This window comes from Thunnus albacares, chromosome 11 (assembly GCF_914725855.1).
Source record: "Thunnus albacares chromosome 11, fThuAlb1.1, whole genome shotgun sequence".
Lineage (NCBI taxonomy): Eukaryota > Metazoa > Chordata > Actinopteri > Scombriformes > Scombridae > Thunnus > Thunnus albacares.
In genome coordinates, this window is record NC_058116.1 from 18,041,630 (window position 1) to 18,066,345 (window position 24,716).

General features: G+C 42.0%; 1 protein-coding gene across 4 annotated transcripts in view; it reads left to right on the plus strand.

Moving 5' to 3' along the window:
• Positions 1–24,716, plus strand: part of dip2a (disco-interacting protein 2 homolog A) — an 89,343-nt gene that overhangs the window by 43,980 nt on the left and 20,647 nt on the right. For 3 of the 4 annotated variants that reach the window (XM_044365674.1, XM_044365675.1, XM_044365676.1), the window contains exons 2-9: positions 7,747–7,818; positions 13,150–13,269; positions 13,353–13,472; positions 16,935–17,204; positions 19,092–19,229; positions 22,804–22,923; positions 24,088–24,285; positions 24,525–24,616. In XM_044365674.1, coding sequence (XP_044221609.1) covers positions 7,747–7,818; positions 13,150–13,269; positions 13,353–13,472; positions 16,935–17,204; positions 19,092–19,229; positions 22,804–22,923; positions 24,088–24,285; positions 24,525–24,616 — 1,130 coding nt within the window. Of the gene's footprint in view, positions 1–7,746; positions 7,819–13,149; positions 13,270–13,352; positions 13,473–16,934; positions 17,205–19,091; positions 19,230–20,400; positions 20,443–22,803; positions 22,924–24,087; positions 24,286–24,524; positions 24,617–24,716 lie in introns of all 4 variants that reach the window. The other variant, XM_044365677.1, reaches the window with a different exon arrangement.

The following is a 24,716-nucleotide window of genomic DNA, read 5'->3' on the forward strand; positions in this document are numbered from 1 at the left end:
TATGACAAAGAAATCCATCAAATCCTCATATCACATCAATGATCAAAATTGTAGTTGTCGATTCATTTCCTGTCGATCCTCCAATCAGTTAATCGATTAATCCTCTCAGCTCTAATTATAAGGTTCATAATGTAGCACTTATTACACTGTACAGGGGTTTCTTTTTTCACTTAGGTCATATGCTGTTTAACATGTGAATAGCTTGTGATCATGTACAGGCTTTAACCAACATGTAGAGGGTGACTGACTCACTGGTCCAAGGTGACATGTCGTTCGTCTCAGTGTATTGAAACAGGAGAACTGATTATGGGATATTTCATTCCAAAACAATGTGCTGTGGTGCACCTAGGGAACACTGAGGAGGCAGTACAAAGACGAGATAGATATCTGGCAAAGATTTTGCTTACAGCCAACAAAAAACTATAACTAGAAATTGTTGTAAAGCTGATCGTCCAGGGAAAGAGCAATGGTTCCATATTGTCCAGGATATCTGTTCAATCAAAGTTGACCTACCTGCTAAAAGTTAAAGAACCATTCAGAATTGGGAAAAGTGGATTACTTATATGAAACATGATGCCAAACAAGTAACTTAACTGACAAGATAGAGAATAACTGGAAAAGGGAACGTATACACATGTCTGAGTTGACCTAAACAACTATTTTTGTAGTATTATATTGTATGTGTGCTCATGCTGTTGTGTCCAGAGCTGAAAACAATAAAAATTAAAGTATTAAAAAAGACACAGAGGAGATGATCTATTGTACGTGGGTGTTTGACAGAGTGTTTGCACAGGTCCATTAATGTGTGCTAGCAAGCAATTATTGAGCCCAATTATATGCAGCTATTCATTGAAATTTACTGCCATAGGGTGAATAGGTCTCTAATTTCTGAAATGAAATGCGAATACACACACACACACACACACACACACACACACACACACACACACTTACTTAGGGGTGATAAGCCAGCTGGGACTGCTATAGTACTCTATCTCCAACCACTCTAAACACAGGGCAGTGTTTTCCTCCACATCAAAGGTCTCCTCATCGCGATAAGCCTAATCTTATCCAAACGTAGCTTCTCCCTCACTCTAAAATATACGCCACATTTTTCACAAAGCAATGTGAAGATGTAAATTACTGTAGCAATACAGCCTCTAGAGGTAAAAGAGTATGGGTATGTTTTCTGGCAGGATACAGTAGAAACTTCCTCTTGACAGTGAAACAAGACTTGCATATTCTGTAACTTGACCTGCATAAACGTGTTGTAACAGGCTAACGAAGCCTCTTCATAGTTTTGTACAGTGTGTGTGTGTGTGTGTGTGAGATTGGTACGTGGGAAGGTGGGGGGCAGGGGTCTGCTTTGACACCCTAATCCTGGAGCCTAGCTCGGCTTTGTGTGGAGACCTTAGCTGGGAGGAGAGAGAGGGAGGGAGGGAGGGAGGGAGGGATAGAAGGATGGAAAGAGTGAGAGAGAGAGAGAGAGAGAGTGAGGGAGGGAGGGGGTGGCAGGGGCAGTCGATTGAAGAGGGGGGGGAGTCGGGTGCGCTGCGTTTGAGAGAGGGAGGGGAGTGATGGGAAGGGATGGGAAGCGAGATGGGGTTCGTTCACTCTCTTGCTCTCACCATGAGAGGAAACAAAGGATGTTGAAGGGCCTGACTTATGACAGCAGGAGGACTTCTAGAGTTTGCCTGTTAGCCTGTTAGCTGGTTAGCCTCTGCTGACCCGACTGCCTGTTTATTCTGCCGCTGGCCTCTTCTTCTGCTGTCCCTCCCTCCATCCGTCCGAGCATCCCTCTCTCTCTGTGTGTGATGGAGACGCATCATCGCTGCTCTGCTTGCTCCTCTGGCTTCTGCATGTGAGTGATTCTGTCTGTGTCTGTTAAAACAATTGAAAAGAGGTCTGTTGTGGTCATTGCACACTATACTGTTAATATACTTTTTATGCTGCTTGCTCAGTGTTTTTTTGTCATGTAGACAGCATAATAAGCTAGACATGTGGTTGAGTCTGTGGTGTGGAGCTGCTCTTTCTCCATCTCTCTCTCTCTTTTTGCCTCTGTACTTATTTATATCCCTGCTCATTTTTCTCAACAGTAACAGGTTTGTTTTCTGCATCTGTTAGACACAATACAGGTAAAGTTGTGAATAGCACATGTATATCACATCTCATCTGCGCTGGACGTTGAGAATGAGAGGAATAACGCAGAGAGCCGACCATGCACACTTATAATGGGTCACTCCTGGTTCCACTGCAAGTATGCACTGGAAAAATTAAACATTTCTGCACCAGTCTACAATAAAGCTTTATCCGAATGTGTAAAACCAACATTTGTATGCGGGACAGCTATTGCTAAATGACAGCTGGACACATCTGCTTTTGTTGAAATCAACACACAAGCCAAAAGAGCAAATGCTGCCCTGTTTAAATATTAAGCTGTGGTTTTCTGTGGCTGAAGAGCAGACTGCTTGGTCGCTGGCTCGGCAGCAGTGTTGGCACATTGTGGGTCAGCCTGGCACAGGAACTGACATTAAGGGTGGGTGGGGCTACATCTCTGGGTGTCTGTCACTTAGGAGGAGAGGAGAGTAGCAGTGTGGCACAGACATGACTAGTTTTATTTCAGGGTAAATGATTTTTCACCGTTATCCAAGGGCAATATGGACAAAACTGGCATCACAGCATCATCTAATTATTAGTGTGCTTATTAATGTCTAATAACCATCGTTTTCATAATCAATTAATTCCAACCAACACTGAAAGACCTGAAGATATTGAAGCATTTTTTTCTTCATATTCTTCAAATTGTTTCAGCCCACAGATCAGATTTAGGTACAATTTTACTTGTCAGTTGATTAAGACATGACAACCGTGAACCATGATATTTCAATATGAGAGTATGAAACAATAAAGTTGTATATTAGAGACTATATGTTATGATATTAAATGATCCCCCAGCACTAGTGTTGGTTATTGTGATAGACTCATAGCCAGGCAGGCGCATAGACAATCTGCCTTCACCGCTCCACACACAAACACACACACACACACACACACACATATTCAAACACACTGCTTGCACAAACACACACTCGGCGTGGGATCTGTTTTTAATGGGCAGCCAGCAGGAGAGGAAAACACAGATGCAGGGCTTTAAACATTGAGACTATTGCTGTGTAATTGTCAAGCCCTCGCCGCTACTGTTTCTGCTGCTTGTGTGTGTGTGTGTGTGTGTGTGTTTGTGTATGTGCGTGTGTGTGTGTGATACCCAGGCCAGGGAGATACTTGAGAGCAAGACTTGACATCCCTGTCTCATCTTTCTGCATCTAAAAGATGAGAGAAAATGTGTGTGATCTTTTCTCGCTGCCAATTTATTTTTACTAGTCTTATTAAGGTAAACGTCACACCCTGAGTAAAGCCAGTCTCACCGTCTTCATTCAAAGCTTCGTTATCTATCCGTAACATGTTTGCGCTGGCTTGTGGAAGAATGTGCCGTGTTTCAGTATTTTCCTCCTGATTGAAGAGCTCCGTCTAGGAAGATGCAAGGTAATTTTCATTGGAGGATCCAGCTCTACTCAGTAGCAATCAGTCAATTATACTCAATAGCCATCAGTCAATTATAGTCAATAAGACAAAGAAAAGGACAGCGGCTCTCTTGCTGTCACTGTTTAGAGTGTCACAAGATTGACCATCCCTATTTTGAAAATTGGATTCAGGGCCGGGTGAGAGGAATGTTTACGGTAACAACCTTGGATGATGTGCCAGAACAAAAATGCCTTTGGTCTCTGGGAAATCACATCTTGTTACTTCAGAGGAATGAAAACTAGTATCACAAGTCTAGCATTTATACCCCCCAAAAAATGTGGATATGATATCCCTCTCTGTTTTTTTTTTATTTGTCTCCCCTCAGCAAGAAAAGCTGCAGGGAATTAAAAAGTGAGAGTCTTTAGAGGTCAGGAGATGACTGAAAGGCTCAGTATGTGCAGACGGTGTGCCTCAAAGGGTTGAGATGAAGGTGAAAAGGTTAGAGTGGAGGGATGAAGGGAACAAAGGAGTGTGGTCTCGGTGAAGGTGGATGTGGGGGCTGAGTAGAGGAAAAACTTCTTCCAGCTGAGCCCCTGATGATGAGTCTCAAACCATCATGACATGAGAAATTCCTCCTCTTTCTCTCTGTCTCTCCTTCTTGTGTTTCCACCCCCCCCCCCCCCCGCCACTTCTCCTCCCATGTGCTTGTTCGGAGATTTACCTTTCTTTTTTTTTATCATAGCTCAATTACATTGCAAAGCCTGTAGTCGATACAGGGGAGTGAAGCAGGTCAAATAAAGGTTTTCCCTCTCTGCTGTAGACACACTGTAAGCTATACTTGTCCCTTGTGATGATGTAATTTGGCATAGGTGTTAAGCCTCACTCAAGCTATCCTTCCATTTCTGTTTTTTCCTGCATCCCGCTCCCCCCTCCCTCACCCCCGCCCCTTATTCCCCAGACAGCAGGCCACATATTGACCTTTGAAACCTCCCATTTTTCACTTATGGAGGCACTCAAAGCTCAAACAGAAATGGGAAATGGAGTGTGTTTCTACAAATAGGCCTACATAAAAATGCAGACACACACATGCATGCACACATATGTGCAAGTATATATTGTGATGCTTTGGTGCCTCAGACTTTTTTTATTTTGCTTTGAGACTCTTGGTAAGGGTCATTGTTTACCATTGAATGGTTTAGTCCATTCCTCCATATTTAATGACTAAGCTGTTTGTTCTCAGATCAAAAGATTAGCTTCACTGAGACATAACTTGATGGATCAGTGTGTGCTTGGGGCTGCTTGGCCACTGAAGCACTAGCCAGAATTTGGAGCCGCCGCAGAGAATAGCCTTCTATTGTGTGGTTGTCAGGCTGGTTGGCTGCTGTGGTGCGCACACTCAGACACGCTGGCATGCACGCAGACATATACTGATGTGTACACACACACACAAACAGAGACACTTATCACCAGAAAGAGTCAGTGTCAGGTCAGCCGGCCTGGACTGTGGACAGCGCTGTATTGTTGCTAGCCTCCAGCTCTCCTGGACATTTAACAGTGCAGGCATTCAACTGTCACTGGTGACTCAGGACCAGCAGGCAGCGCGGCAAGCAGTGTGACCAACAACACCTGCCTTCACACTGCTACACTGTTGTGTTCAAGAGCGCTGAAAGAGCAGATAATTATGTAATTTTTTTTGTGTATAAAATTTAGGAAAAATACATCATCAGTATTTAACCAATTTAACTTAATTAACTTTAAGATTATCAAAAAGATTTTGTGTGGCCAGTAAACCTTTTGTGAATCGTTAAAGGTTAATCGCTTCAATGGGAAGCAAGTAAAGTGTTCCCCAAGGTAGGATAAAGAAATGTGATCACAAAGGGGGAGGAATTGATCAATTTGTTCTATTCAGACAGCTCTATTGAACTTATTGCTTTTTTACTTGACCCACACCCTAATGACCCCTGCTGAGAGCCTGTGGAGATTAACATAAAAGACACAGTGTGATCCCTATTTATTGACCTCAAGTGTTGACATCCAACGGAAAGTCTGACCAACCAGATCTCACGTCGACGTTTGAGAGCGTTTCTTGCTTCCTGCCAAAACAATGAATTTGTCAAGTCAAGTGGCTGTTTGACTTTGACGCTCCTTGCAACCGGCTGTTTGACTTGCATATTTTCCAAAAGGCTTCACTTCTTCCACAGCTTTGTTTGCCTTTTTTTTTTAGGAGTGTTAGAGTGGGATAGAGCTTGTTAGAGAGGTCATAAACTGTATTGTGTACATTGTCATGGTTTGCGTTAGAGGTGTTGTCAGTCAGCCCTCTCCGAGTGAATCAATGTGTCTTTTGTCTGCAAAAGATCGAGCTTCAACCCCATCAGCCTCATCCTGGCCCACAACAGTGTCTGATATGCAGAAACACACATCTCCACAAACCACAAGCAGCCAAAACACTCTAAATTCAGTGACCTACTTCTCTGTCTTTTGAACAAGTCCCATGTGGATATGGATGAGTTTCATTTTTGACATTTTTTGTGACAATGTCATTTAGTGAAGAGATCAGTTTTAATTCGCTTTTATGTCACACTGCAAAGATATTGTGTTTTGCTGGTTTGTGTTAAGTATTTCTGGGTTCTTCAAAATGATAAACTGCAGCTACCGGGATCAGATTAGAAAGGGGATGAACATCAGAAATGCACTGCCAAATTGTGATGTAGATAAGACTACTTGTGTCACATGACGACGATGATGATGAAACTATGCGTAGCCTGCATATAAATTAGATTCAAAACACATTTTGCTGATTTTTTTAGCCACGTTAGTGTCATGCCTCTGTCTGTCAGTCCACCACTGTGGTCCAGACTGAAATATCTTGAAACTATCGGATGGATTGCAATGAAAATTTGTGCACATATTCAGGATCCCGCTGACTTTGGTGAACCCTTGACTTTTTTTCTCGCTCTACTTAGAGGTTGACATTTGTGGTTCAGATTGAAATACTTTCAGAGTGAAGACTTTTTAGTTTCTTATTTAAATATCTCAACTATTCCAGTCCAGTACTTCGATTTATGACCAAATACCTGCAAAATTAATAAAATTCCCATCAGCCTCAGCTATACTTCATGTTTAGTGCTAATTAGCAAATGTTTGCATGCTAACAAGCTAAACCAACATGGTGAACATGATCAACATTATACCTGCTAAACATCCTCATGCTAGAGCATTTAGCTCAAGTACAACCTCACAGAGCTGCTAGCATAGCTGTAGACTTATCGACTTGTTTTATTGTCAAATTGTTATGATATGGACCTAACAGTATGACCTTATTGGCTTTGATTACCAGAAATACTAGCAGCCAATACAGAGGAAGTGCTGGGGTCATGTTTTTTTGTTTTATTATGGTTGTGCCTTTGTCAGTTTTCATCACCATTTGAGCAACTGACATACAGTAATCCGTCCTTAGTCTCGTCTATACCTTCCCAGGAGTTAAGCTATATGTCTTGCTGCATCTTCAGAGCCATAATACTACTTAGCCCCGTACCTTCACCCTCTCTCTTTGTCCATCTGTCTGCATCCTTGTCCCTCTGTCTCTCTTACTTCTTTCTCTTCCTTAAGTTAGATTCCAAGCCTGTGCAGTGATATTCCTTTCAAACAAGGCTATTAAATTAAAATGCAGCAAGACCTTATTTAACAGACCGCTTTTTTAATTATGTGTGGGGAGACAACTGAGGCGGATTCAGTTTATGCTGACATAAGCAGTATTTTTATTTCTGGTAAAAACGCTGGGAGGAAAAATGTTCCAGACGCACCAGACAAATGATCTTTTAAATGCCCCTCGCTCAGCCGATGTTGTCATCCAAGTATTCAATGGAAATTCTCCACGCTATCATATCGATCAAGTGTGCTTTTTATGCTGGTGTTGGTGAACAATTGCAATGTCACTTCCTATATATATATATGTATATATATGTGTGTTGTAAGAGAGACATCCAGTGGGTGAGGGCTGGTCATCTGCTACCACAACCCTCCTCTGGTGCCCCGTGGTGCCAGTGTAACCAGCCTGGCAGTGTGATCCTGAGGCACTTGTGCGCACGCAAACACACACACACACACACACACACACCAGGGCACAGCTAATCTAATGACTCATCCCTCTGCCCCCCCCCCCCCCCTTTTCTCTCTCTCTGTCTGTCTATTCCTCTGTATTTCTCTGTCTCTGTCTCTGTACAGGGGACATCACTCAGAAGGGCTATGAGAAGAAAAGAGGCAAGCTGTTGGCACCGTACATCCCACAGATACAAGGTAAGGCACACAGGCCTGCAGAAAATTTACTGTCCAGACCTGGATTTAACTTGGCAGGAGCTGTGTTAGCATAGCAGTTAGCATAGTGTCCTTGCAGAAGCAAACAGAAAAAGAAAAAGAAATGTCATTAATTATGATTACAGTCGCAGATCTATTTACATATAACATATTTTCCATTTGTCCTTAAAACAAGTTTGATCATAGCTTACAAATCCGACAAAGAAATTTGAAATAAAAAATGCCAAAACGTAACAAAACGATTTAAAAGCATGTCTGAAACAAGTTCGGAAGTCATCTGCAGAAGTTGAAATAGAGTTAAAAAGATGGAATTTCATGTGGTCGTAAAGTTGTCGTGAAGGATGCTGCAGAAAATTTTGACAAAACTACTTGAGAGATATGTCCAATGCTGACGTGTCCTTGATTCCTCGGGCCATGACTTTACCTGTGGTCACCTGTGTTATTAATGCTATAGCCCTGTATCAGCCATATATCATGCTAACCAGAGGGAGGAAGACATGATGGAGGACTAAATGGTCAAGGTTTGGATCACAAAGTCACCCACAGATCCTCCATCGGATTATTTTGTCAAGTTTGTTTGTGTGCTGCTCTCATAATGCAAATTCTAAGCTCTTGATATGAAGTTGTTATGATTTTTTAGGTAAGTTTCCTTGTCTTACAGAATACTAATTATATTCAGGAATGTTTTTTTTTTTTTAATTGCTAGTGTGTGCATGTTTGTTCCTGTCATCCTGTGTTAGGCAGTGGGTGTTTTGAGAAGAGAGGTATTAACTTTGAAAACAGGGAGGTGTGAAGTTCTCCAGCTGTATGTTTCCGTGGCAGTTTGTATTATCTTTCTTTGACTGTGACTGTGTAGGAAGCTACATGCATTTCTATATCTATTCAGTGTATTTTTAGCCCCAGTCGTGCAGTCAGTCCCAGCCGCATCGGGCAGACTAGGGTCGAAGTGGTTTGTGGTCAATCCCAGAGAGGAGTCGCTGTCTGTATACTTCATGCTTCTCTGTCCTCTCTCCGGGGTCCGTAGCAGTCTTTGGTTTGGCCTGTTCTCAGAACGCCAAGTCTCAGTGGAAACCAGTCTGGTGTGGGCCGCTCACTCAAGGATTTCCACTGGAGTTAGCAGGCCTGTTATTTAGCTTGGGCGGATCATCTCCTCCATCCTTGCCTTTCTTTCGCTGTCCCTCTCCCTCCTTGTTATCATGGAGTAATGTGTTTATTTTGTGATTCATTGTTAGATCCATTCCGTCTGGATCCTAACACCGAAGGAGGGGAAGTGATAGATCTAGAGCAGAAATGGATGGGCTTTGGGCAGGGTGGGATCCTTCAGATAGAGCACATGCTTCTAGCAGGATGAATGGATGTATTGGGATTTAATACATCCATCCAGCAGGATGAATCACTGGGTTATGGTTTAACAGCTGCAGGGTTGAAATAGGAGACCAATAGACTGTAGGCTTCTGAGCTCCATACAAAATTTCATAAGCTGTTTTACTGCCTTGTATTTCACTGTCACAGCACATGTGCCAACTGCAATAAAGTAGGTGTACAAAGCCAGATTGTTAGAGAGCAGATTAATTTCCTATGTTTATATGTTGGCGTTTGAGCCTTACTGTGAGCTTTGAGAGTAAATGAGTGTGGACTTACTGTGAGACAGCATACTTAACACAGGACTGATGGCATTTAAATGTATGTTCATCAGCATCAGATTTTTGTACTTCCTCAGTGAGAATACAGGTGGTTGTGTTTGCCAATTTTATCTTAAGTGATGCTCTTTTTTTAGACCTTTAGTTTTTCATTTGCTGTTTATGAATGCCGTCTCTTTCAAACTGAATTTGTTCATTCATTTACATTAGGTACATGTGAAATTTCATTCAAAGCAAAATAATTTGTGTGTGACTCTAGTGTACAGCTGTAGTCTTGATACATTAGTCTTGACGCATTAGCCAAGCTTATTTGCTCTCTAGGAATCGAGTCACGGCACGTGTGTCATCAGCCGCCACACCATTAAGTTTTTGCATCAGACAGGTGCTAAAAATTCATCAGAGTTCGCTGTGAGCCAATAAAAACATCTGCTGTTGCAGAGCACGCCTCTGATTGGCTCAGTCCAGTGTGTCTGGGAAGTGTCTTCTGCCCAGCAACGGGGTCTGGTTTCCTGGCTTGTTCTATAGACCTGTTTCCTCTGGGCGCTGGGGAAAGGCCGTTGTGTGACTGACTGGGCTGTCTGCATGATGTAAGGGACCCGCACATATTGATGTGTCTATCCATGCTCAGAGGATGTGGCGTGTGTCCCATGCCTTATGTGTCCTGAAATGTCCTCAGGCTGCGTTGGACCTTGTGTAATATTTGGAACTGGAGTTATTTTGTAGATTTAGTTGAAGCGCGTGTGAATGTTGCTCAGCACTGCAGTGTGTGTGCTGCTGCTGTCTGAGAGTTGCTGACAGCGTGGAGCTCACTGATCCCCACTAAGCTGCCACTGAAAAGCTGGGCGGGCTGATGGCTGGCTCGCCGGCTGACTGGCCAGCCAGCTTGGTGTTGGATCTAGTTGGCTGAATGTGGCGCTGTAGAAAAAGGCTGTTTTCTAATGGGTTTTCTAGCAAGGGCAGACACTCTGTGTGGTTCTTGGGTCACGGGTCAGCAGAGATTGCAATATCAGAACAGCCTCAAACTTGTCCACAGTCTAGTCACAGATGCCTTTTAGCTGCACTGTTAATTTTGGCACCCATTTGTGGATTTGTAGACCTTGTATCACGCCACAATATGACTAGTAGTTCCAGTTCCATTTGTTTAATTTTAATTCAGTCAAGTTACTGTTAGTTTGATTAAGTCTCTGTTCATAGCAGGCCACTTAATCAGCTACAGTTGTGCTCATAAGTTTACATACCCTGGTAGAATTTGTGAAATATCAGCCATATTTTGGAAAAAATGACTGATCATGTTGAAAACTTTTGTTTTATTTAATGATAGTGGTCAGGTGAAGCCATTTATTTTCACATAATTGTATTTGCCCTTTTTACATCATAATTATAACTGAAATCACCAAAATGGCCCTTATCAAAAGTTTATTTACCCTTGAATGTTTGACCTGATAATATACACACAAGTTGACACACACAGGTTTAAATGGCTATGAAGGGTAAGTTTCCACACCTGTGACTTGTTTGATTGTAATTAGTGTCTGTGTATAAATAGTCAATGAGTTTCTCAGCTCTTGAGAGACCCCTGAACATTTCATCCAGGGCTGCTCTGACTTTACTGGATACTGAGCCATGAGGAAAGCCAAAGAACTGTCAAAGGACCTGCGAGAAAAGGGAGTTAAACTTTATAAACCAGTAAAAGGAAATCCAAAGATTTAAAAATGCCAATCAGTAGTGTTCAAGCTCTGATAAAGAAGTGGAAAATTAAGGGCTGTGTTGATACCGAGCCACAGTCAGGTAGTCCAACAAAGATTTCAGCCACAATTGCCAGAAAAATTGTTCAGGTTGCAAAGAAAAACCCACATGCAACTTCAGCTGAAAGTTGGATGTGGCTGTTTCAAGATGAACAATAAGGAGGTACAGTTGTGGTCATAAGTCTACATCCCCTGGCAGAAAATGTAAGATATGTACCATTCATAGTGTCTATAGTTGTGACCGTAACGTTCAATTTTGGTCTCATCACTCCAAATAACTTTGTTGAGGCTTGTGTAGTTGCTGTTTAGCATATTGTTAGCAGGCTGTTTTGTGGCGTTGGCACAGTAACCGCTTTTTTCTGGCAACTTGACCATTCAGCCCATTATTGTTCATCTTGAAACAGCCACATGCACTCCCTTTTCTCGCAGGTCCTTTGACAGTTCTTTTGCTTTCCTCATGGCTCAGTATCCAGTATCCAGTCAGAGCAGCCCTGGATGAAATGTGCAGGGGTCTCTCAAGAGCTGGACTGTTGTGGTGTTAATCATAAGTCCCTCACGTTCAGCCATCACCACATTGAATATGTTGTAATATCACTGCTAACGCCAAAAACTGATACTCCCTTTGTATAAATGACTATCTTTGTAGCCATCCAGATCACTTCTCTTCATCTAACAATAAAAAAAACAATATCAAAACATCAGTGAAAACATCTTAATGACGCTCATACTCAGGAGTAAACGTCTTTTTAAGTTGTGCTACTGGTGCCACTGTGTGTGTTCTATTAAACACAATTGGCTGTGTTCTCAGGTGAGAAATTACAGTTGTCTTTGTTACTGCATATTCAGCATATGAGCCTAGTTAGCAGATTTCATTGGATTAAATAAAAATAAAAGACAATTTTTCAGCTGCAGACAGAAACCAGCAGGAGGTAGTGGAAATGTGGCACTAGTTTGTATAGTCTATCAAAACTGAGCTACAGAACTACAGAGGCATCCTTTTTAAGTTTATTCTTCTCTTTGTCCCATTGTCAGGAAACTATATCTGTTAGATGTATTGCTGAGTTATAGTACTGATGCTGCGCTTTGATAGCTTCCTGTTGTACTGTGTGTGTGATATTGTCCTTCATTATGCAGTACAGCTTCAACGTGCAGAACATTATATAGTAACGAGAATTTCCTGACAATAATTAATGAGTCAAGAGGTTTATCTGGATCAAACTTCTGATTCATTCGTTCCTTTTGGTCAGATTTAGTCTTTGTGCAACGAGATAAAAGCTCATACATCCTTCAAATACATCAGTATGAGAGCATAAGAAGAGGAAGCGAAGCCAGTTGTAGCAAGACTCTTAACGGAGCTCGAACTGCGACCTTCCTCCAGGCAGCAGTCTTGGGTTTCCCCTCTTATGCTAACCACGAGTTTCTTAATGAAGCTGAAATGATAACTGCATAAGCTAAAGGATGAATCACTGCCTACGTCATGCAGTGCGGAGCAGTGTGAGGATGACGACTTTGAGGGTTTGATAATTTTAGAAACGCTCTAGTTAAAAGATGTTGTCTGTTTGACATTCATGGTGCTTAATCACCTCCTTTCTGTTACAGCTGTGTAATTTGCATTTGCTTCCCTTGGAAAGCTGGAAGGCAACTGGAAAGCTGTGAGAGAGGCTGGATTAATTAAAGTGAATACTTTCTCAACTCAAAGCTACTGTATTAGAAGAAAGCAGCCTAAGTAGGGATTACCATTAAGCTTGTGGATACTTGATCTGGTCGAGCAATATTCAGTAGCGTTGCTCTTTGTCCAAGGCACATTCTGCAAAGAGTGTACTGTATGTATTGATAGGATTTAATAAGCTTCAAATATTTCTGACTTTGAGCATTAAAAGAAAGTATACTGACTGTGTTTTCGCTGTTCTGGTCCTCTGTCTCTGCAGGTGTAGATCCTTCTTTGCAAATTGACAACCGGATCCAGGCCTCCTCCCAAGTTGCACTCCCAGGTTCCAAACACAACAAGTCTCGGGCTGCCAACACCAGGGATGAACGCTTCAGATCTGGTAATCATGTGTCTATGTTGAGTTTTAAATGTCTGGTGCCCTTTTTAATGCTGTAGCTAAACTGTGTTTTTATGTTCCCTCAGATCTGCACACAGAAGCCGTCCAAGCAGCTTTGGCAAAGTACAAAGAGAGGAAGATGCCCATGCCCTCCAAGAGACGATCTGTGCTAGTTCAATCCTCTGTTGAGGCATGCACCCCACCAGGTGAGACCTCTGTTCCCATGAACCTGCTCTTCAGCCAGGCCAGAGCTTATCCTGTGTCCGCAGGCACGTACAGACAAGCTCCGAAGCACATACACACTGTGTACATCAGTACATATCTGTGTACACACAGCCTAGGCCTGTGCTCACACTGGGATGTTTACATGTGTTCTCATGAGCATTGGAGTGTAGGATGCTGACACTCTGTTGTGTCCAGTGATCCAAGATGATGTTGCCAAGCATTTGCTACTGGAAAAAAAATGTGCATTTTGATGAATGTGTCTATTCTTTGTGACTATAAAGGCTTCAGTTCTCACCGACATGTTCCCAGGCAGTCCTTCCCACATGTGTTGCATAATGGATGCGATAATCAGATTTTTAACATAGTCTCAAAATGTCGACCTTCTGCCTGCTTTTATAACAGTTTGTATTGTGTGGGCCAGTTCATTCAAATTTGCTCCAGTTTACTACATTCTGCAATTTTGTTTTCTCAAGAATTTCCCCCAGGAAAGAATTTCATCCTCAGTCAGTCAGTAAGATAGCCGTGTAAGATTTGATCACAGAAGACTCCAGTCAGTCAAACACTGCAGTGGTTTTATCACTGGTGTTGAAGAGTTAATTGGTGGGGGGCCTTAGAGCCTCATGTCTTGGGTAAAGAGGCAGGACACAGTGGTGAAGCGAGTAACCGGATTAAGAGCTCAGACACTGGGGTTTGAACAGGAGACGGAGGGGGTCTCTTTGTGTTTTTTTAGTCACTCTGCTGTAAGTGATCTACTGGGATAAGGTGCATACGTGTGACTGACAGATCCACAAAATCATATACGGTATCGTGCATACGAGATAATCTGGGGCTGTGCTGCTTCTTCAAGGTGTGGTTGTGTTGTCTAAGATTTGTAAGTGGCAATCTTCATGAGATTACATCAGCAAATGTTTATCAAGGGCCTTAAAGATACTTTGTGGACAACATGTGAATTAACTTTCCTCTATCACCTTCTCAATCTCTTATCATGCTTTTTTGCAGTGGCTGGCTCACAACCACAAACACCTCACGTCTGACTATCCCATGTCTGATTCTCAAGAACCAACAGTAATACTTTCAGACCTGTCATTCAACCCAGTGTGACCTGACTGGATAGAAGAAGCCTTATTGAAACAACACAGTAGTCATTGCACAGACCAACCATCATGGTATACACAAAGCATTAGGACTAACAGATAAAAATACATGTATGCAAAAACAGTTCATCAATGCTTGACATCCAATTCTTCTCTAATTTATTTTTTATGTATTAGTAGACTCCTTTCTATTCAATAAAAGTATTGTACCATTTATACTACATGGAAGAAGAGTAGATTGAAAGTGGATGTCCCTTTATGAAAGATTTCATAGTATCATCATTGTTACTGTCAGGTACCAGCCAGTAGGATGATGTTGTTTCAGCCAAGAGGATTGATTACCTTTTCTATAGAAAAAAGTGAGTGAGTGCTTTAACACAGTATTGTATTAATACACAAGAGCAACTGTCTCCTCTTAGGTGTTCTCACTTTTATAGCTATACGTCCCTACCTCCAAATCTTCAATCACCGCCTGTCTTCCTCTGACTCACTCTTAACTATCTATTCTTGTTTATCCGTGACTATTGTTCCCTTTCAATTCCTTTTTCATTCTTTCCACCTCTCTGTTTCTACTTAATATTTGTTCTCTAGCCCTCTCTTTTCTCTCCCTCTGTGCAAGTGTGTCAAGGTTACTGAGATAGAGAGAGATATCGGAGAGAGGCAGAGGAATAACAAACAGAATCATAAATGCGAGATAACCCCCATGAGTCCGCTAGTGGTAGAGACATTAAATTTGAGCTTGTTATAATCAAACCTCCTCCAGCCTTCCTCTGACAGTCTCTGCAAGGCCATGAGAAAGCTTGAGCAAGGTAATGGTGATTTCAATTGGTGGTGTTAACTTGTAAGTACATACTGTGAGCGATTAGTCGGCAGATTAATCACAAGAAGGCTTATTAGTTTACAGAACATCCACCAGGCATGTGCTGATCACACACAACACACATACACACACACACAGTCTTAATCTTTGTTTTCTAAATGTCTCTCTCTCATTATCTCAGTGGAGTTGCTTTGGTTTCCCATGTTATTAAGGCTTTCATTCTGTACAGTATTCCCAGAGACTTAAGTGTAATATTTTGAGACGTGTGTTTGAGTTTTGTTGTAATAACAGCGTAAAGTGTGACCTACCTTGGTGATTCTGCAAACAGCTGTTGTTTATAACTAGTATAGTTCACTTTCTCAAATGGGTGATGCTTAAGCCCTTTCAGCTCTTTCATTGCATTTAGCTCTTTTGCAGAATGCAAATCTCAGACTGGCCTGGTCTTGCGCAACTTCAATGATTCTGTTGAAAGAACAAACGTTTCTGGGAGCTTGGCAGATGAAGTGGAATGTGTTAATTTTGAATGATCTTTACCTTGCTTTGAAGTTGTTCCTGTTTTAGGCTATTTTTTGCTGTGACCAACTGCTCACAGTTGCCTCAAGGGAGAGACGGTAAAATCATCAGTGGCTGGGTTTTTAAGTCCAAGGCATAATAACTTGAGCATACATTACAACCAGTAAGGTTTTCTTTTACACCAGTTTTAGATATGAAATATGGTTAGAACATTTCAGTTTTTTATGTATTATGTATGTATTTTTCCTAAGTATGCAAGCACTGTATGGGTGTATTTTTACAGCAGTGCTGTCAAGCAGGGATACCAGTATCTGTTAGGCAATATGTAAATGCACGGACATACTAAAAGAAACTCACATTTTTATCTCTATTTTGTCTTTAAACAATGTTTAGGACTGTGATTTAACATTGTTTTCTAGCCATACCCATTGTAGACATATAACTAAGTTTATACCATAAGTTATTTATCTTCAAAAGCTGCCTTTGTTAGTTCTATTCCTCATATTAAGTTTTCTGTCTACCTGTAGTGGATAGAAACACATAACGTCCAACCTCTTGTTTTCCCGCAGCACCTAATTTATTCTCACTCCTCTCCTTGTCTACAAATATGAAACAAACTCTGGTCTGTCTGTTGTCAAAGTCTTTCACACTGTATTATTCATATATAGTACACATACAGTTGCAGTGGGTCTTTTTGCCTCTGTGCCTGTTTGTTGGTTTGGCAGCCAAATATCAAAGATAGATTCTACCATTGAAGCCACATAAGACATTAAAATTAAAAGCCTCCCTCAGCCTAACAGCTTCATCATCATCTCCATCAAAATCATCTGACCATCCCACTGGCTTATATGTACTCTCTCCAGTATGTATAAGTAGAATAATGTATCATCAGCATATCATCTAAGTCCTGCAGAAGTCTACCATTGTTTTTATTTTTAATCCTGGTGACACTTTAGACAGCCCCATGTTGTTGTCCAGTGTTATGACGCTGCCCTGTCTTGACCTGTCAAACACAGACACCTCCTCAGCGTCGGAAGACGAGGGCTCGCTGCGCCGGCAGGGACGTCTGGCCACCTCCACGCCCTACCAGGGCCACGGCCACCCAGCCGTTGAGCACTGGTTTAACCGTGTCATCCAGGGTTCGTCCACCTCATCCTCCGCGTCATCCACCTCATCCCACCCGGGAGGGAGATCTGTCACCACCACCAACAGCACTGCCCACGCGGCCCTCAACGCCAACGCCGCAGCTACTGCACTGGCCGACCTTATGGCACACACCCACCTAGGTCAGTGACACACACTCAGTCTCATGAGCTATCACAAACCAATTTTCCTTTTCAATCGACACAGCACTCTCATCCAGTTAGCCCAGAGGTGAATACGTTTAGACAGAGTTTTGCTCAAAGTTAATAGCAGTCCTGTAAAGAAATGTAAAGATGTGTCTAGTGGGGGTGTTAGCTGTAGGAAGAAGGTATTTTAAAACCACAATGAGATAATAGTTTCATGCCAAGAAAGAAAACAGTATTAGATGTTTAAAATTATTGTGTGCTGGTGGAAGAAGTTTAAATTATATTCGCATACAGTATTTAACAGGCCTTCAGAACCCCCTGCAAAGTGTGGTTTTAAATTCCTCTCTCTATGTATACATGAATCAGAGAGTCTGCAGACGGATCTTTTTAATTTTTCCATTATCTTACATTTGCTGATTTCAGCAGAAGTTTTAGACATTCTATTATTGCTAGCCAATCAGTTTTTTTTTGTCATCTGAACCTGTATTATGTTGCTCAGACTGGTTTTTCTACAAGTATACGTAGCTACATCGCAGACAGACAGCAGTGTCCTACATAACTGCTTCTGCCGAGGCCTTATCTCCCTCCAGATACACAGACGCACTTGATGAGGCAAAACAAAGAGAACAAGCTACAGTTTTAATTCACGTCTCTCTAATTAGCCGTCTCTGTCTGCCATCTCACTGTCATTCAGTCATGTGAAAGGGCTCACAGCCACTTCACGTCAAAGCTACTCATTCCATGTTGCCATGCGAGTGTCACAAGCTAGTTAATGAGATTCAGTGGATTTATCGGCATCCGTCTCTCTCAAGCAGCAGCATTAAAGTGAGATGGTGTCTTGCCCGTGTATGTGTGTGTGTGTGTGTGTGTTCATGTGTGTCTGTATGTGTTGCAGGCAGAACCATATCCTATTAGGATGGAGCTGTCTGATTTCTGTCCAGCCAGTCTCCCCTCAAGGTTGCTGTCATAAAGTAGCAGCAGTGACTGGTGCTGAATAGATGGAGCTGTAAATAAATCTCCTATATAACCCTGTTCCTTGGCCCCTCAGACTCTGATCCTGTATCTGTCGTTCACTTCAGATGAGTAGGACATCATACATAAGCAGCAATTTTATGTAGTGGGGATGGTATTGACCAAACAAACATGACCAAAGGCATTCTGAAATCATATGCTTGTGCTATGTACAAGTTATGTGTGCATCATGTATAACCTATAGTTATTAGGTGTGTGGGAGAGGATCCCCCAGTGTGCTGTTCTTGGGGAAATTTACACATGATTTACAGCGATTGTTTTGGTTCCAACAACAACTTTGTCACCAATTTATATTTTAAATCCCATGTCCCACCACATCTGAATGCCTAAACAGCACTAACACACTTGCATTATTAAGTTTGATTTTATTAGATGCCTTTAAGTAATGTAAAAGGATTTGCCCATGTAGCATTGCAAGGTGTTTTGGTATTTCCCTCTAGGGTAATTGATCTGGATGAAAGATTCTTTTATTGGTTAATTTATGTAACTTCATTGTAAAGTTGGGCACACAAAGGGAGTACAAATGGAGGCTGTCATAATGTCCTCAGACTCAGATATTACAAAGGTGTCTTGTCCCACGTTGACTTGCTGATGGGAATGTATCTGATGAATAGAAACATTCATTCATCATCACAGCACATAGTTAAAACGGAGGTTAAATGTGAAATCCTTGTAAAAAATACACTCTGCAGTCACTTACAGATGACAAAAAGGCTTTTTTAGCCTCAGTCAATGTCCTAAGCTGTCAGTTTTTTGTTAACGCATTAAGTAGTATTTTTATTTTGTGGCGATAGCCCTGAGTAGGCCTGGCGTTTGACCTTTCAACCCCCCCCGACACCCCACCCACCACAGATAACCACACAGCTCCCCCCGACGTGACGGGGCTGTCGGAGCGCTCCTTGCTTCATGCAGAGCGGCCCCAGGTGGCCTCGGTGCGAGGCGTCTCCCGTGGCCACAACCACCACACCAGCGTCATGGAGACTGCAGATGGTGAGTTTCCTGCACGCACGCACACACACACACACACAGAAACACAGTCACCTCCCATTTTCCTCTCTCCCCTGCTGTCTGTCCCTCTGTCTTCTCCTTAGTCAGTCTGCCTGTCAGACTGGCACAAGCTGCTGACTGACCCTCTTGTGTTGCCATGGTAACACTGCACCTCTCCACTGCCCCTGGAAAAACTCCCAAACCACCTTGTCTCTATTTTAATGTTTTGTATGTCATTAACTGATATAAAAAAAACCCCACATAAATTACCTACCTGTTTTCGGGATAAACAGACATTTACAATTGTTTACAACGCTGTTTCAGAGTCGTGAGCTGCAAACCAAATTATTAGAGCTGAGTCTTGTGTCAGTTCTCACCGTGTTGTTAGTGAATCAGTGCATAAAATGAACAGCCTTCAAACCCAAACATCATTCATCATTCAAACAGTGAAGTCTAGTGTGCACCCCATTGCAGATATTGACAATAGCACCATGAGGATGGTGTCTTTACTGTGATAAAATATAAATTTAACAGACATTACCAGAGATACCGTTTAGAGAAAAATGAATATGATTTGCACAGTATGAGTTCATTGAATGCTGAGTTGTCACAGATGACAATGAGGTTGACCGATCCATAAAAACAGTTTGAATGTGTTCCTGTCATGCTTCCATCCTCATTCATTCAACATCAGAGCCGAAATGCTGCTTTGAATTTTTGTCCAATGTGTTAACAAGGTAGCAGCCTGAAAACTGGAGCAACACTTTACCTTACTGCTGTTCATCCGCTGCCATTAAGAATATCAGTGTTGTCTGGGTTTTCACTGCTTAATAAATACAAAGGCAGCCCACCTAGCTGACACATAAAGGAAAAGGGAGTTAACACATGGACAGAATTTTAAGAGATGTCAACGCTGTTGTTTTCCCTTCTGTTTTGCCGGGTGGTGTTTAAGACATTTAAAACCTACACCTTGTATGCAGGTCATGCCACATATTTAATTAAAAATACCTCAAGTAACAGAAAACAGCAAAACATCCTTAAAAAAGTCTTCTCTTCCTTAACTTCAGGCTGTTGGTAGATTCCTCAGTCACTCATTCACACACACACACACACTCTCACACACACAGAGTTAGCAGGGTTGTGTTCATTCATTCCTGATGTGTCTCTCCTCTAGGCAATGAGTGGAGAGGTGAAGGATCCCTCAATTTAATGGATGGTATTTATAACTGTTCCTTCATCTCTATGGCAGTATGCTACATGTGCACTCTGCTGCTTGTGCACATGTGTGTTTGTTCGTGTTTTCTGCCTTCGCCTCCACTGTCAGGTCTAGCACTTGTCCAAACCGCGTGTGTGTTTTCCTAAAATGTATGTAAAGCTAGTGTGAAGTCAGTCATTAGATTCCTGTGTTTGTGTGTGTGTGTGTGTGTGTGTGTTCGTGTAGTTGAGTATCTTGCACAGGCTTTAGCATTCGTAGCATCTTCAAGCTATGTCTAACCTACAAGCTGCCTGAATCGATCATGTTGAAGCATATAGTGCGAAAAGGCCTTTCTACTGTTCATTTGAGGTTGTGAATAAATAGCATGGTGACATTTCTTTTTTTTCTGATTATGCCATTTTAATATCGACACGTAGTCGGATGGGCCAACATCCTATAGTGCCTAATTAAAGATGGTCAAGGTGCAGTCTGTGTCAGCTGAAGAAAACAAATGAAGACATCCAATGTAAGACCGTTCAGTAGGATCTTAGTTGAAATATTCTCCGGTTTTCTTATTGTCAAAAACTCCCATGAAAACAAACAGCAATGAATGTATCCTACTAACAAGTATTGCCTGTGTTGCCAAAGCCTGGTGTAGTTTTTTCTTCTGTGCTATAGACCCTTAGTTTATCCAAAAATATCAAAACACATCAGTGGGGCCACACGGGGCAACATGCTCCTCCGTTACCATGAGCAGTCCCACAAATACCATCCTGCTGCCGTAAATACTTACTAAATCACTAAATGTTTATTAATACGTGGCAACAAATGCACTATTTTCCCCCGGTTTGAGTAATGTTTGATAAAAACTAAAGTACCCAGCTGTTTTAAGAAAATACTTGGCCTCTTTAAAAAATGAAACTACATATCTGAAAGATTCACATCCTCAGTAGGAACAAGTGAGACAGACAAGCTGGAGAAGTCAGGAAATATACAGATTATTTTTGGGTTTGGTCTTCTCATGGGATGTTTTGACAGTATGAAATATATAGAATAAAATCAGCCTGATCCTTTATCTCAATGTTTGTTATGCTCTGTTTAATGGTAAATGTAGTTAATTTCTGTATATACATATTATTGCAAATACATGGTGTTACACCCCACCACCAATAAAAACCAGTTTGCTTCAGTAATTTAATACTGTGGATGGATAAGTAATGAAACCATGAATATGTTAATTATAGTCATCATCACAAGTAAATCCAGACATGCTGTGTTATTAATGATCAAGGCTATTGAGTGGGTGGGGGTTCAGGGCCCCTCAGATGTTGTCCTGTGTGTCAGGGGCTTTCTAATTGGCCCATCAGGTGCTGCGCTGAAACCCACACGTCCACTCCCAGTACATCTGTCTTTACACGAGGAGGCAGAGTCTGTCTGAGCCAGGTTTATTATAGAAAGATACATCAGGCAAGCTGTGTGCAGCTGTGGCCTTCATCTCCTGTGGCTGTCTGGAATGTCTGACACAGCCCCCCCCTCAAACTAAGTTTGAATTCATAGGGAGGAAATGATGTCCGATTATATCTGGAAATATCCATTTTTGAAATGTGAGGAAAATCTAACTGGACACATCCCCTCTTCTCTCACTCAAAGTCTGTTGTTTCTCTTGTTTCTCTCCTTTATTTATGTTGTTTTGTCTTTGCAAAGGTCTTTGTCTCTGCGATGATGGTTTTTGAATATATTCTGGTTCAACTTTCTTGAGCAAAGTTCAGCTCAGTTCAAGTTAAAGATCAGATTTTACATGTCAGCTGATTTACATATGTTTTGACTTGGCTCAGGTATAGGTGTTGGTTTCTTTTATGTTTGCCTCCCACAGTTAGGAATTTGGAGCAGAGCATATGTGAAACAGCTATCTTTTGAGACACCTCATGAATCACTTGCAGCAGAGGGGACATCTTTGTTGCTAGGCAGCAGGAGGCTCCTCGTTTTTCTGATTTATTTAGCCTGTAAGGTTCATCAATGATTCTAGAGTTTGCTGATTGAAAGACTAACTTTTGACCTCCAGGTGACTGTAGAGGACCTTGAGGGCCGCTGTTTTGTTGTCTTGCCACAGTGTGAGTGACAGTTGGTTGTCCTCTACGTCCCATTAGAACGTTATACTGACCTTTTTCTATTTTCTTTTTTTTATCTGTCCTCCCCTCATCGTCTCATCAACCTCTCAATCAATGTCTTTCTCAACTTGTATCCCCTCCCACCTTTTCCATTACATCTATTTCCATTCCCATATTCTTCCTTTACCTGTCTGTATCTCACTCCATATCTTTGTCTTGCCATGTTTATTTCCACCCTACCCTTTTTTTTATCCCCTCCAATCTCATTGTGTAGGTGTTCCAGTAAACAGTCGCGTCTCCTCCAAAATCCAGCAGCTGCTCAACACTCTGAAAAGACCAAAGCGGCCGCCGTTGCGAGAGTTCTTTGTTGACGACTTTGAGGAGCTATTGGATGGTAAGCTGGCCCAAAAGTAACTATATTACTTACTTACTTAGAAACTAAGCTTCTATTAATTCAATAAATCATGAAAAAAATAATCCTTTTTCTGTGGTGTGATCAACATACTGATCAGAGACTGAATTTGACACAAACACGCCTGCTCTTTCGAGTGTGACGGGCACTGGAATTTTTAGATTTCCTGTCGGATTTTTGAGGTTTCAAGCTTTTAGTATTGGTTATTTATCGAATTCTTGTTGCAGCGTTAAATTGTCACCCTGACCTCACCACGCCTCACAAGTAAACAGTCGAGGTACACTTTTAGATCATCGATTGTTATTTTAACTCTCTGTGGAACAGAGACCACCAGGTGGGCTAAGGGAGTGGTTGGGGGGAAAACTGGGTACAGAAACACACGGTGGACCAGCCCTGTCAAACCGTTTCCTCCATTCCAACCATCGTGGGTTTTGGGTGGTACTCTGCCAGGCTGAATAAACACTGTGCAAATGAAAAAAAACAGAAGGAATAGTAATATATCAGCAGGTAATTGTAATGCCTCCCTGACTTTGGCAAAGATTCTGTGGCACAGCGAGCCTCAGCGGTCTGCATGGTGCGAGCAGAAAAACACACAGTGCTGAAATGGGAGCAGACCGAACACTATCTTTTCCCAATAGAGGTGTTTTATTTGGCGGGGATTCATGTAGCCAGCTCAGTTAAAAATTCTGAATGCCACTTGTCAGAGAGTTACGGTTGAAGAGGGAGGTGTGAGGGGAGAATATTGATGGAGAGATGGAAGTCAAATTAGAGTGTGACTAGGGTGGATGAAGGGAGAGACCTGTGCCATTCAATAACCGGTAGCTCCCTTGAGACAGACAAGACTGAGTTTCTCAGGAACACTAAGACCGATAAGGACAGAATACAGCTCACCTTTAATCCTCTATCACCCCCATCTCATTGTCTTGCAATCCTAACTCCCTCTACTCCTGAGCCGTCCTTTAAGATAGCTGTATAATTCACAAATTTGCCATTTCTGTGTAAATCCCTCAAAAAGAGAGATGCACAGAGCTACTTTATTAAATAGATTGGAGCTTGGATGGCATCAGCATGTCAGGAGCTAGTTATGCTTTGACGGACAAAATTGCCTACCTTCAGACTGTCATGTTCTCTTCCTCCTGTATTTAGTCCAGCAGCCAGATCCCAACCAGCCAAAGCCAGAAGGCCAGCAGATGAGCCCCCTGGAAGGAGAGCCTCTCGGCGTGGTGACCAACTGGCCTCCCTCTTTGCCAGCAGCCTTGCAACGGTGGGGCACCACGCACCCTAAAAGCCCCTGTCTGACGGCACTTGACAATGCTGGCAAACCCGTCTACACACTCACCTACGGTAGGTGTCAACCAGAGGAAGATTTGCCCAGAATGAATGATGGAGATTGGTAAAACAACTCTTCTCATCCACTCTTTGTGGTTTTTTTCTCCATCCAGATAATTGACAGATACATTTCTGTGTTTGTCTTTACATAACTTATTTTGTAACCTACTGTCAGTCTAAGCTGTTTTTTGTGTTTGTAAATCATATGAAATATTTGTGTGATATGTGTGATATGTGTGTCTTCACCTCTGTAGGTAAACTATGGACCCGCAGTCAGAAACTGGCCTACACTCTTCTTAACAAGCTGAGCACCAGAAATGAGCCTTTGCTTATGCCTGGAGATAGAGTAAGTCATGAGATAAAACTGTATGTTCAGTGGCAGTCAGTTGCATGTTAGATTCCTTGTTGCATTTTAGGGAATTGATCGATGCTCTTGAAACAATATT